We start from the raw sequence: 11,289 nt of genomic DNA on the forward strand, positions 1-11,289 counted from the left end.
AGCAGGTTGCTTGCTTTCTCCTTTTTCTGTAATAGTTTATTTAAGATGTTGTAAAGGGTGGAAATTGAGATGCTCCTTTCATTTGTATTACATGAATTTGCCCACTGGAGCACAGGGGCATGAGTCACAATTGCACAGCATTGCGATGATGGTGCATGCAAATGACCATGTACTTGTGCAGCTACCTAATTTGCATATGCAATCACTGTAGTTGTGCATGCTAATTAGACATTTTTATACAAATTTTCAGAAAGCCAGCCCCCCAAAGTAAAGATCATTGGTTATAAACTCCAAAAACAGACACATCCTGCAATGTCCTCTAACCCCACCACAGATCTCCTATTCATCAGCCCTCGCTGCACCCAGCTACTGGGAATAATGAACGGGCCAGGCTCTCCGTTCAGCCAAGGTGACCATTTAATTGTGTTCTCAAATGTGGGTTGCTATCTTGCCTGACCGTGGGTCTCCCAAAGTTCCCAGATGGCAGGAGTTTTGTACCAGAGCCATTGTGGGTGGCACATGGGATCTAGATATTGCTGTGGCACTATGGAACACAGTCACGGTCTCTGCAGCGGGGATCGAGGAGGGGAGATGGGCTCACTATGCCCTTGACCCTTGCCACATTGCCAAGCGCCACAAGGCAGCAGAGCTTGGAGTAACACCTTCCCCGTGACATACTGACAGCTGGGATCCTGCCAGCAACAGGAGCAAAGCGAGTCCAACTGGAACCTTCAGGGTTCACAGTGAGTTCAGCCCAAAGGATGGGCAGAGATTTGGCCGATTCCTGGCCAAACCCTCTGAACGTGCACAAGCATACACACACCGGTTAACGCTGGATCCTGTCCAGACACCTAAGCATTTAGTGTCCCCACTGTAAGGCCAGGTTCGTGCCCTCTGCATTTCCAGAGTGGGCTGCACGCCCAGGCAGGGTTCAGTGGGAGGAGCCTGCTGGGCGGAGGGCGAAATCCAGCTCCGTAACCCGAGCCCTGTAGGAATTCCCTGCCCTACCCAGCCCCGCTCTGTTACCATCAGGTCAGGGCTTGGCGGCTGGGAGGCAGGAGCCGAGGGAGGGGACGGGGAGCACCGGCCCAGAAGTCTCAGCCAGACCAGCGGGCAGGAGCAGGGGGAAAAGCAGTATCCAGATGAAACTCGACAAACACAGCTCGTGAGGCGGTGATCTCCCTGCACAGACCCTCATTACACTCCCCACACACGGCTCAAGGGCAGCCTCGAGACAGATGCTCTTCGCAAGGGAAATGGCGATATACACCCATGCGAATCCCCCCCGCCTCACGCGGACCTGGCCTCTGATTCCTTTGGCTCCTCATCTGCTGCTTTATCCAACCCTGCCAAGCTCGGAGTCTCCCGCTAAAGTAGACAGGGTGGCCTGGTGTTACACAGACATTGGAGGGTTTTCCTCCCCCAGCCACGCTGCTTCTGAGCGATGGGAGCAAAGTGCCAGGTTGAAGCCCCCTCTGTGCATCCACAGAGCCAGTGCAAGTGTCTCCTGCCACACCCCAGCCCAGCAATTCACCCCCAGCCTGAAAAGCAGGGAGACGGGTCCCCTTTTGGGGCAGGCTATTTCCATTTGCAGGCCCAATCAATCCTCAGCCTCTCAGATGAAACAGCCACCAAGGAGCCAATGTGCTGGGGGACCCCTGGTCATTAGGCACTGGACTGGAATGACGGCATCACCACCTCGGTCACACAGGCCACCGAACCACCGGTCAGCCTCGCCCATCCTTGGCCTGCAGCTGGATGGGAGGAGATCCCCTAGCAGTGAAAGGCTCTACCTTCCATTCCCCACCCCAGCATGAGCCACCCACTCTCCTTACAGGACCAGTCAGTTGTAATTTAAAAATAAATCACTCGCTTATTTCCTTACTAGCCTTGTGACTGCTGGGGCATACAGCCGACCCCATGTGTCGGCCACGGCTTGAACTGTGACAACATCTCACTCAACTCTACTGTGTTACACCATACATCACTCGTTACACGACTCGAACGGACTTCCCTCCTGCATAAGCCTATAGCCTCATCGGGCTCCCCCTGAACTCAACAGCAAGACACCCACTGGCTGCCACAGTTGTCCTGGTCTCTTTGTTTGAGCCACAGGGTCCAGAATGGAAATGCATCCGCACCAGAGCGACTTAGTGAAAACGTTCTCTGCATCCAGCAGGAGGCACCTGCCTCGTTTCCAGTCGCTGGCTCTGTCAGGCTGTGTCATTTCAGTGCTGGTGGGTAGAGAGCGGAGCTCCTTGGGCAGGGAGAACCTCTCCTGGGGCTTGTGGGGAGGGAGGGCAGGGACTGCACAAGTATAAATAGGGAGCAACGCATCCTGTCTGCGCCAACCCTCCTTCACTTGTATTATGTACATGGGGATAATGGAGAAAACAGAACACTGCCCTGCTGACAACCACTGGGCTGCAGTCGTTAACAGAGGCAGCTGCCTCCTTCTCCTGAAGTTCAACCATTTCACCTCCATCCCAACTGGCCAGCCCCTTCCTAGTTCAGTTGTGGTCTCTTCACAGATCCAGCAATGCACTACAGTCCTCATCCACAGCACCCCCTGCTATCCCAGTGCTGGGCCTACACCAAGACACTACCATGATAAAAGCCAGCTAGCACAAGGGAGGTGGGGGACTTGTTTCCTTTTCATCAACAGCCATGTCCTATTTCACCCAAACACCATCTAGAGACTAAATCCAGGAAGGTGGGTCTGGTTCACGGCCAAATGGCTTCCGTGAAGGCCTATTATAGTATAATTGGTCTCCACCACGTGGCACAGATCCTCTCCCGGAGCCCCACCCACACCTCCTCTCCTAACAGCCACAAGGGGTCCCCAATGAGCAACAAAGAGCTTCCTCTTCAGGGGGGGAGTATGGCCCATGGCTTCTGTAGCATTCCCAGCCCATACTAGTCAAGGACCTGGTCCTGAAAGGTGCTGAGTGCCTTCCACGCCTACAGAAGCTGGGGTCATCCACCATCTTGCAAGATCAGGTGCCAATGGAGCTAGAGGCGGAGACCAAGATTGTGACCTCTAGCCTCCTGCAGGGCAGCAGCCAGTGCCCTTGTCTCTCTGCACCTGTACTTGAAGCAGGTTGCATTTTCTTGTGCCAATCAGATCACTCCCAGGGCACGTTCCCCTCGCTCCCCACAGAGGAAGCTACACATGCCCTTGAGCTAGCACAGTGCTGCAGCCTCTGGCTTTCCCATGAGGGAGACTGGGCCAGACAGGAGCCCGGGAAGAGACTGTACACAGCAACTTATGGCTGGTGCAAGTGTGACCAAAGGGGCCACCAGCCAAAATCATGCAGAAGTAATACCGTCCGTGTGCCTGCGCGTGGGTACCTCACATAATGGAGACGACAGGATCCAAGTGTGTTGTTACAACACACACAGATATAGAGGGGATCCTCTAACGGAGCAAACCCAGAGCTCGACAAGGGGACTGTGACAGATACAATGTCGGGGCAGTGCACTGCAGCGCATTCGCCCGGGTGTGTGTAAATTCCCGTGGAACCAAGACCCAATCCAGCTCGGGAACCTGCACGCTTCTTCATTCAAAGCCACAGACGCTTTTCACAAGCCTACCCCCGCTCCGAAGTCTCTGGCATTGCAGCCCCCATTGACCACTTCAGGCCTGGTGTTGGCCCAGTACTCAGTGACAGGGCTCCGCGGCAGCTCCTCAAGGGAGCAGGGCCAGTTTGCCCCCCTGCCCGGACCGCCATGGGGTGCTGGAAAGCGGAGCCGTGCTCTCACACCCTCACGGCTGCAGAGGGATTTTTTAGTCAGTGGGCAGAGTGAAAGCAACAGGCAGGTTCGAAGCAGAAGTGCAGGCAAATCGCCCCGAGCCCAGGGAGACAAGCGTGCCTTTATTAAAGCACGGTTCCAGGCCAAGCAAGGGAAGATCCTACTCAGGCTGGGTGCCCAAAGGGCAGGTCTCACGAGGCCCCGGCCCCCCTAGCACTCGCATGGAGAAGCGAGGCTGGGCACCTGCTGGGCTGTTTTCGCTGGTGAACAATTTCTAGCCATCGATCAGGGAAGAGGCAAAGCCAAGCCACGAGGCCACGGCGAGCTCCCCGCGAGCCTCAAGTGCGCAGCCTGGCAAAGCCAGGGTGGCTCCCCCAGCCCGGCCCGAGGCCAGTGAGGTCCTTGGCTGGGCACGGCTGGGCTGCCCCCCGGCAGGCCCCCACGCTCACCCAGGCAAGCGAGACCCACGGGCCCCTACCTCCGCGCTGACTGCTCCATCCTCCGCCGCCTCGCTGCGCCCCACGGAAGCCAGCAGCAGCAGCAGGCTCCAGCCGAGCATCTCGCCAGAGCCCGTCGGCTGCAGAGTCCAGCCCCGCAGGCCGGTGGGGCTGGCGGGCTGCAGACGAGCCCTCCCGCCCATGGCGCTGCCGGTTGTCCTGCGCCCCCCGGGGGGCCAAGGTCAGCCTCTCCCGGCCCCGGCTCAGGGCTGGGCCGCCCCCGACGCTTCTGCCGAGCCCCCGGCCGTCACTGAGCCGGCGGGGGAGCCCGAGACGCCGCAGGGACCCTGCAGCCCGCGGGGCTCGCTCCACCCCGCGCTAGGCTCCCGGGGCCCCGCTGCCTTCCGAGCCTGCCGCCGGGGCTCGCCGGGCGCCCATGGCTCGCGCCGGGCCCGCAGGAAAGTTGCCCGGGGGCCGCCGCCCGCCCGCCGCCTTTGTCTGCTGCGCTCACGCCCCCCGCGCCCGCTCCATGGGGCCGGGCTCCGCCCTGCTGGGCTCCCGGGGCTCGCCGGGCTCGCCGAGGCGCCCCGGGGTGCAGCGCCTGGCGCAGCTCGCTCCTCGCGGCGGCCTTGGCTGGGTGTGCGGCGCGAGCGGCCGGGGAGCGGGGCGAGCCCCGCCTCTGCCCTCCCTGCGGGGCCTGGGCGGGCCCTTAAAGGGGCAGCCGGGAGCGGGCGGGCTGTACCCCCCCTCAGCCAGCCAGCCAGCCCTCCCCCCCCTCCCCTCCCGCGAGCCCTGGGCAGCCCCCACCCCGCGGAGAGCCACGGTCACCCCCCCCTCCACCCCCTTCCCGCAGAGACACCCCCCATACCCCCCTCCCGCAGAGACACCCCCTTACACACACACCCACCCCTCACAGACACAGCCCTACACACATCCCTCAGAACCCTACCCCCCACCCGCACAGACACACCCCTACACACACACCCTCCCTCACAGACACACCCCTACACACACACACCCCTCACAGACACACACCCCCTGAGACCCCTACACACACACCCTCCCGCAGAGACACCCCCCTCCACACCCCCCCACAGACACACCCCTACACACATCCCTCAGAACCCTACCTCCCCACCCGCACAAACACACCCCTACACACACCCCCTCCTGCACACACACCCCTGAGACCCCTACACACACACCCTCCCGCAGAGACACCCCCCTCCACACCCCCCCACAGACACACCCCTACACACATCCCTCAGAACCCTACCTCCCCACCCGCACAAACACACCCCTACACACACCCCCTCCTGCACACACACCCCTCAGACCCCTACACACACCCCCCCCGCAGAGACAGACCCCTACACACCTCTCAGACCCCTACACACACACCTTAGACGCCTACACACACCCCCTCCCACACAGACACATCCCTACACGCACACCCATCCCGCAAAGACACACCCCTACACACACCCCTCCCGCACAGACACACCCCTACACACACACACACACCTCAGACCCCTACACACACACCTCTTCCCACACAGACGCACCCCTACACACACACCCCTTCCCACAGATACACCCCTACACACACACCCCCCTCAGATCCCTGGCTCCCTACACACAGACACACCCATGCACACACAAACACACCCTCACACACAGACACACCCCTACACAAACAGGCACCCTCAGATCCCCTCACTTCCCCCCAAAGACACACCCCTACACACACACACCCTCAGATCCCCCTGCTCCCTACACACACAGATGCACACTCAGACCCCTACACACACATACAGGCAACACTCTAGACCCCCTACACACACACACACACACAGAGGCACCCACACGCCTACATACACAAGTACACACACCCTCAGATCACTACACACTGACACACCCCTATACACACAGAGAGGCAATCTCAGACTCCCCCATATTCCTACACCCCCCCACACACACACCATGAGACCCCAACATGCACAAAGAGACACAGCCCCAGCAACACACACACACAGGCACCCACAGACCCTAGTGACACACAGGCAGACTCACAGACACAGAGCCATAATCATACACACTCTCCCTATCATCTGCCTACACCCAGACCCCCAGCTCATATGCAGACCCATGAATACACACTAGCATCCCCTCCAGACACACAGTCAGTTCAATTCAGTGAGGATTTATTGGCCAGCACTTACACTATCCATATTCTTATGTGGATCCCTCTCACCACGGTATGAAAATGAAATAGAAATACCACCACCCAGAGCTAGGTTGGAAGAATGAGCTTGGAATTTCATTCATTCTAACTGCAGAGAGATTCCTGATTGTTCTTATCAGTAGCAGCTCCAGTCCACACACAACCACACTGCCTCAGACCACTAGTCACTCTCACACACACAGCTACAAATTTTGTACAGAGCTTCACACATATGTACACAGCCAAAGCTTCATGCAAACACACAGGCACAGTTAGGCTTCAGAGATACTGGACAGGAGCCGGTCTACACTCAAAACCGAGGACGACACAGCTATGCCAAAAGGTGCTGGACCTAGGGTTGCTGCCACAGCCCCTGGCTTGAAAGGGTTTCCATTATATCCAGGGTGTACAGTTGGGTTCAATGGTTCTCAGCACTCCCACTATACACATTGTTCCAGCACCCCAGAGCTATGCCGACTTAATCCACCCCCCCTCCCCAGAAAACCGCTTCCTTTGACCTAGTTCCCATCGCTCAAGGAGGTGGAGTTCCTAGACTGAAGGAAAAGCTCCTTCCTTCACCGCAGTCCACAGCTACACTATAACTATAGCTGTGAGCATAAAGGATTGAGTAGACTGCTAAGATCCTGGGTAACACATGAAAGGAACCAATGAGACCATAAACGCTGAGTGAAATGATCAAAAGTGGCCACTGATTCTGGGTGTCTCAAATATTTGGGGCTAACTTGGGCCTGATTTTCAGTGGTGCTGAGCACCCAAAATGCCAGTTGAAGTCAGTGGCACCTGCCAGTGCTCAGCACCTCTGAAAGTATCTCCAGTTGGGCAGCGAAAAATTGAGGCCTTCCGAAATCAGTGGTCACTTTTGAAAATGGCTGCCCCGTGTCTGCGGAACAGTACAGGTGCTATGGCCTAGGTACTATGGTGCAGTGGTCGTGACCCAACAGTTGTGGAGGAGGCTTTTCCATTGCAAGCTCTTGTCATGTGCATCGAACAGCGTAGGCTACGACGTGCCAACTTTGTTGTCCTCTCTAAGGCGAATGCTCTTGAAAATGTTAAAATTCCACTGAGGTGGGTGCAAAGTTATCCCCATGTGTGCGTGGGAGGGTGGAGAGGTGGGAAAGGGGCTTTCTGGCTGTAGAGACTGTTTCTTTGTTTGTATAACCTCTGCTTTGTGTTTTAAATGCTTGGACTTTGTCCCCCATGCCGGCAAAAACCCCTGGTGTGTCATGCACAAGGGGGAGGCCATGTGCACAGAATTAAACCTTGCACATTTCTCTTTCTCTCTCTAAGGATTTTTGCCTTGCTGTCCATCACTTGTATCTGGGCACCTTCCATGTAAATAGATTACCAACAGCAAAGTACTGGCTTGTTTTCCCTTTTCTGGTTCTTGGAAGCTCTGCTGGGGATACGGTCTTCTGTTGGCAGGGAACAAGGTAGCAGTTGATGCTCTGAATGCCTCTCTGGTTATAATGGTAAAGTTAAGGTTTATTTCACTTTAATGTACATGTCTCTAGTGTCTTTTCTCAGAGGATCTCAAAGCATTTTACAACCAATAATGAACCCCTGCAGCAAGCTTGAGCTTGATCTAAATTTAGTGCACAGACCCCTTGCATTTAAAAATATATTTTTAAATATATATTTAAAATGGGATTTATTGAATTAAATACAAGCCTGAATAACACAGTTCCTCTAGCATCAGTTCTGGTTTGGAGTTTGAAATTGGAGTCCACTTAATGTATCTTGCCCCCACAATTCCAGTTTGAACGGGCGGTAGATCTTTGTATTGACCATACAGACCTGGAGTGTAGGAGTTGTCACAGAGAAAGAGAGCCTGATACAATGTGTGTGTGTGTGTGTGTGGGGGGGGGGGGGGAAATCTGGTACTGTTGCTTGGGCCGTTTCTGCTAAAAAGTTTGGCAGGGAAATAGTCAACACATAAAGAGTCATTAATACGTTCCAGAGTCAACACCCCAGTGAGACAAATGGGAGTAGCTCAAACCTCCCTGGGCTATTGGCTCAGGGTCTCTGCAAATTGACAGGCATCATTGCCTCACTCACACCTGAGTCACAGTTGGAAGGTCTTCTTCTCAACCATTAGGGCTGGAAATGGAGCTTTTAATAAAATGAAAGCTGAGACGCTGGAGCCCAGTTCTGCAGGAAGTTCCCCAGCCAAGGCTGTATGAGGTGCAGAACGTGCCTCGCAACACAACCGTTCCCTTTCTCGCACGTACCGCTGATGTCCTGCTGAGCCATCTCCCAGCGGGTTTATTTCAGCGTGTGACCCTACAGATGCACAAGGCAATTCACTTCCAGTTATTGCCCTTGTTGGGCCAATTACATCCCTAGCATAACTGCCCTGGAGCATCCCAGGGATGAGTGCTGCCTCGTTCAAGAGGTGATGATGCTCCAGTCCTTGACCTGAAAGCTCTCAGTGCTTGGGTGATGTTGTAACCACTTGGTGTCTTTGGAGGACCCAGCTCCAAGCGACTGGAGCAAGCCACTCCAGGGGCAGGGCTGGATTTTGCTTCGTCACCCTAGTGTAAATCCAGAACATCTCCATTGCCTTCATGGACATCACTCTATTTACTCTGTGTGACGGAGATCCAGACGTGCTTCTGTCTCACCTGCAAGAACCCTGGGCTGTGAGGCAGCTCTGCTCTGCCCTGCCCTGCCCAGCACGTGCCCACGAAGAGCGGAGCAATCAGACAGGGAGTGGTGTCTTCCCACTGCTGGCTCCAGCACTTGTAATTAAACAGCTCTGCTTCTCCAGCTGGAGCAGACAGCAGTAATGAGGCTAGTGCACAGGCAAGGAAGCAAATAAGGGAGCCAGGTTCATTCTCCCTCCCTTAGATGAATCCAGGAGTGGCTAGCAGGGAAAGAAAGCATTGTTTGCCAAGGATAAGATGGGAGGGGACACGCCCCAGCCCTGCCGGGCTAGGACAGGCTGCACAAGCATAGGTGTACTTGCACTGATGGTGGCAAGGGAAGCCACACCCGATTTTGCCGTCTGCTCCTGTGAGGTGTCAAGGGCTTCCTACGAACAAGGTCGTGGAGTTGAAGGCCAGATGGGACCAGAGATCATCTAGTCTGACCTCCTGCATTTCACAGGCCACCAACCTACACACTGAGCAAGACAGGGCCTTGCTGAGATCCTGATCACTACCAAGCCAGCCTCTCCTCACCCTACAGGGGTCTCTTAGCTGTCCCACCCTGAAAGCCCTCCCCATTCACCTCGCAATACAACTCCTGTCATGGCCTCCAGCAACTGAGGAGACCATTGTTGTCCAGCCTCATGCCCTGTCTACACTGCAAGTGCAACTGGGCCTTTGCAGCCCTCTGCTGACCTGGTGACAATGAACACCCAGGAGTTCAGCATGGACAACAGCAGCTTTGTTCACCCAATGACCTTGTGATAACTGTGTGCGCGCCTCCGCGCCAAGCACCCTGCCGCCTCACCAGGTTCGTATCGGTAAATCCTGGGAAGCCTGGCCAGCTGTCCCATAGTGCCTCACTGGGGGAGACCTGCACAGACAGACACCAGTAAGACACCTCTGGGACATCCTACCACACAGGGAGCTGGGAGAACAGAGGAGTGGCCGATCCATTTACAGAGGCACAGTTAGGGAATCCTGCCTACACTGCAACATGAAGGCACTATGTGCTGGCTTTGGACTCCGACCGGGGGCTTTCATGGTTACCAAAGGAACATTAACCCATTGCTAGTGGGGACAAACCATGAGTAAAGCGGATAGGGGTACATTGTTCAGAAGTGGCTGCCGAGCCGTCATCTCCCTGAAAGTCACTGGGTCTTGGGCTGCTAAGTGTCTAAGACACTTTGCAAATGAGACAGAGAATTTTACCCCCTGTGGCTAATGGGTTACAAAGAGGGCCAAATGGATGAGGGGGGAAAAAGGCCATGAAGTTAAAACTCAGGAGAGGGGGACATGATTTGGACAGAATTCCCAGCTCTCCAACTGACTCACTGGGAGACATTGGGCAAGTGACTTCATCCAGCCTCAGTCCCCATGTGTAGGATTGTGGCTAAGGATACTCATCCATGAGAGTGGAGAGGGGGGTGTGTTTTATATTATTGTTGTTTGTAAAGCACATTGAGATCCTCCAACGGCAGGCCACAGAGATGTACAAAGTATCTCCCCCACAACGGTTGGGTGCTGCCCTCCTCAGGGGAACCTGTTAACAACAGCAATCATGCAGCACCAGCAGTGAAGTTGTGCATCCCTGGGCAAGCCACATTCACATGGACAGAAAGCCACACTGTGAACATGGGTTGATGCCACCACATCCCATCCGGCATGGCCACACAGACACACCATCACAAGGGTGGAATAAAGACCTCATTTCACCAAGGGTTTTAAAAATTATTACTACATTGTGTACAGGGGGGAGTGGTGGGGCAGTGTTCCTAATAATGACAAATAGTGACAGAGTGTGATTTCTCAAGACATCACTGTTTGGGAACAGCTGGTAGATCCTGATACCTGGATTATTTTTCAGGGAGGAAAGAGAGTTGAAGTGTTTCCTGCTAAAGGCTGCTGGTATAACTGCGCACTTGGGGTGAAATCCTGGCCCCACTAGAATCAAAATTTCCATTGATACCAAGATCTTACCCTTAAACTCCATGGATCATACAGAATTAACTCAGTGCAAGGCTGCATAGACTGAAGTAACCTTTGACAGAACTGAGCTCTCAAGACAGTCAGATTACCGGCTGCGAAGAAAATGAATACATGCTAGAACAGTTAGACTTCAGTCTGTATGAAAACACAGACACAGGGACCAGAGGCAGAAATAGAAGGTTTTATTTATATATATATTTAATACAAAATTTTAAACAGC

The 11,289-nt window shown here is 54.9% G+C and overlaps 1 protein-coding gene across 1 annotated transcript in view; it reads right to left on the reverse strand.

The window, feature by feature from the left end:
• Nucleotides 1-4,483, reverse strand: part of MMP15 (matrix metallopeptidase 15) — a 29,022-nt gene extending 24,539 nt beyond the window's left edge. Inside the window, exon 1 of the mRNA XM_074968472.1 lies at nt 4,232-4,483. Coding sequence (XP_074824573.1) covers nt 4,232-4,393 — 162 coding nt within the window. The 5' untranslated portion in view covers nt 4,394-4,483. The remainder of the gene's footprint in view (nt 1-4,231) is intronic.
• Nucleotides 4,484-11,289: the final 6,806 nt, after the last annotated feature.

Source organism: Natator depressus, chromosome 12 (genome assembly GCF_965152275.1).
Source record: "Natator depressus isolate rNatDep1 chromosome 12, rNatDep2.hap1, whole genome shotgun sequence".
NCBI classification, from domain to species: Eukaryota; Metazoa; Chordata; order Testudines; family Cheloniidae; genus Natator; species Natator depressus.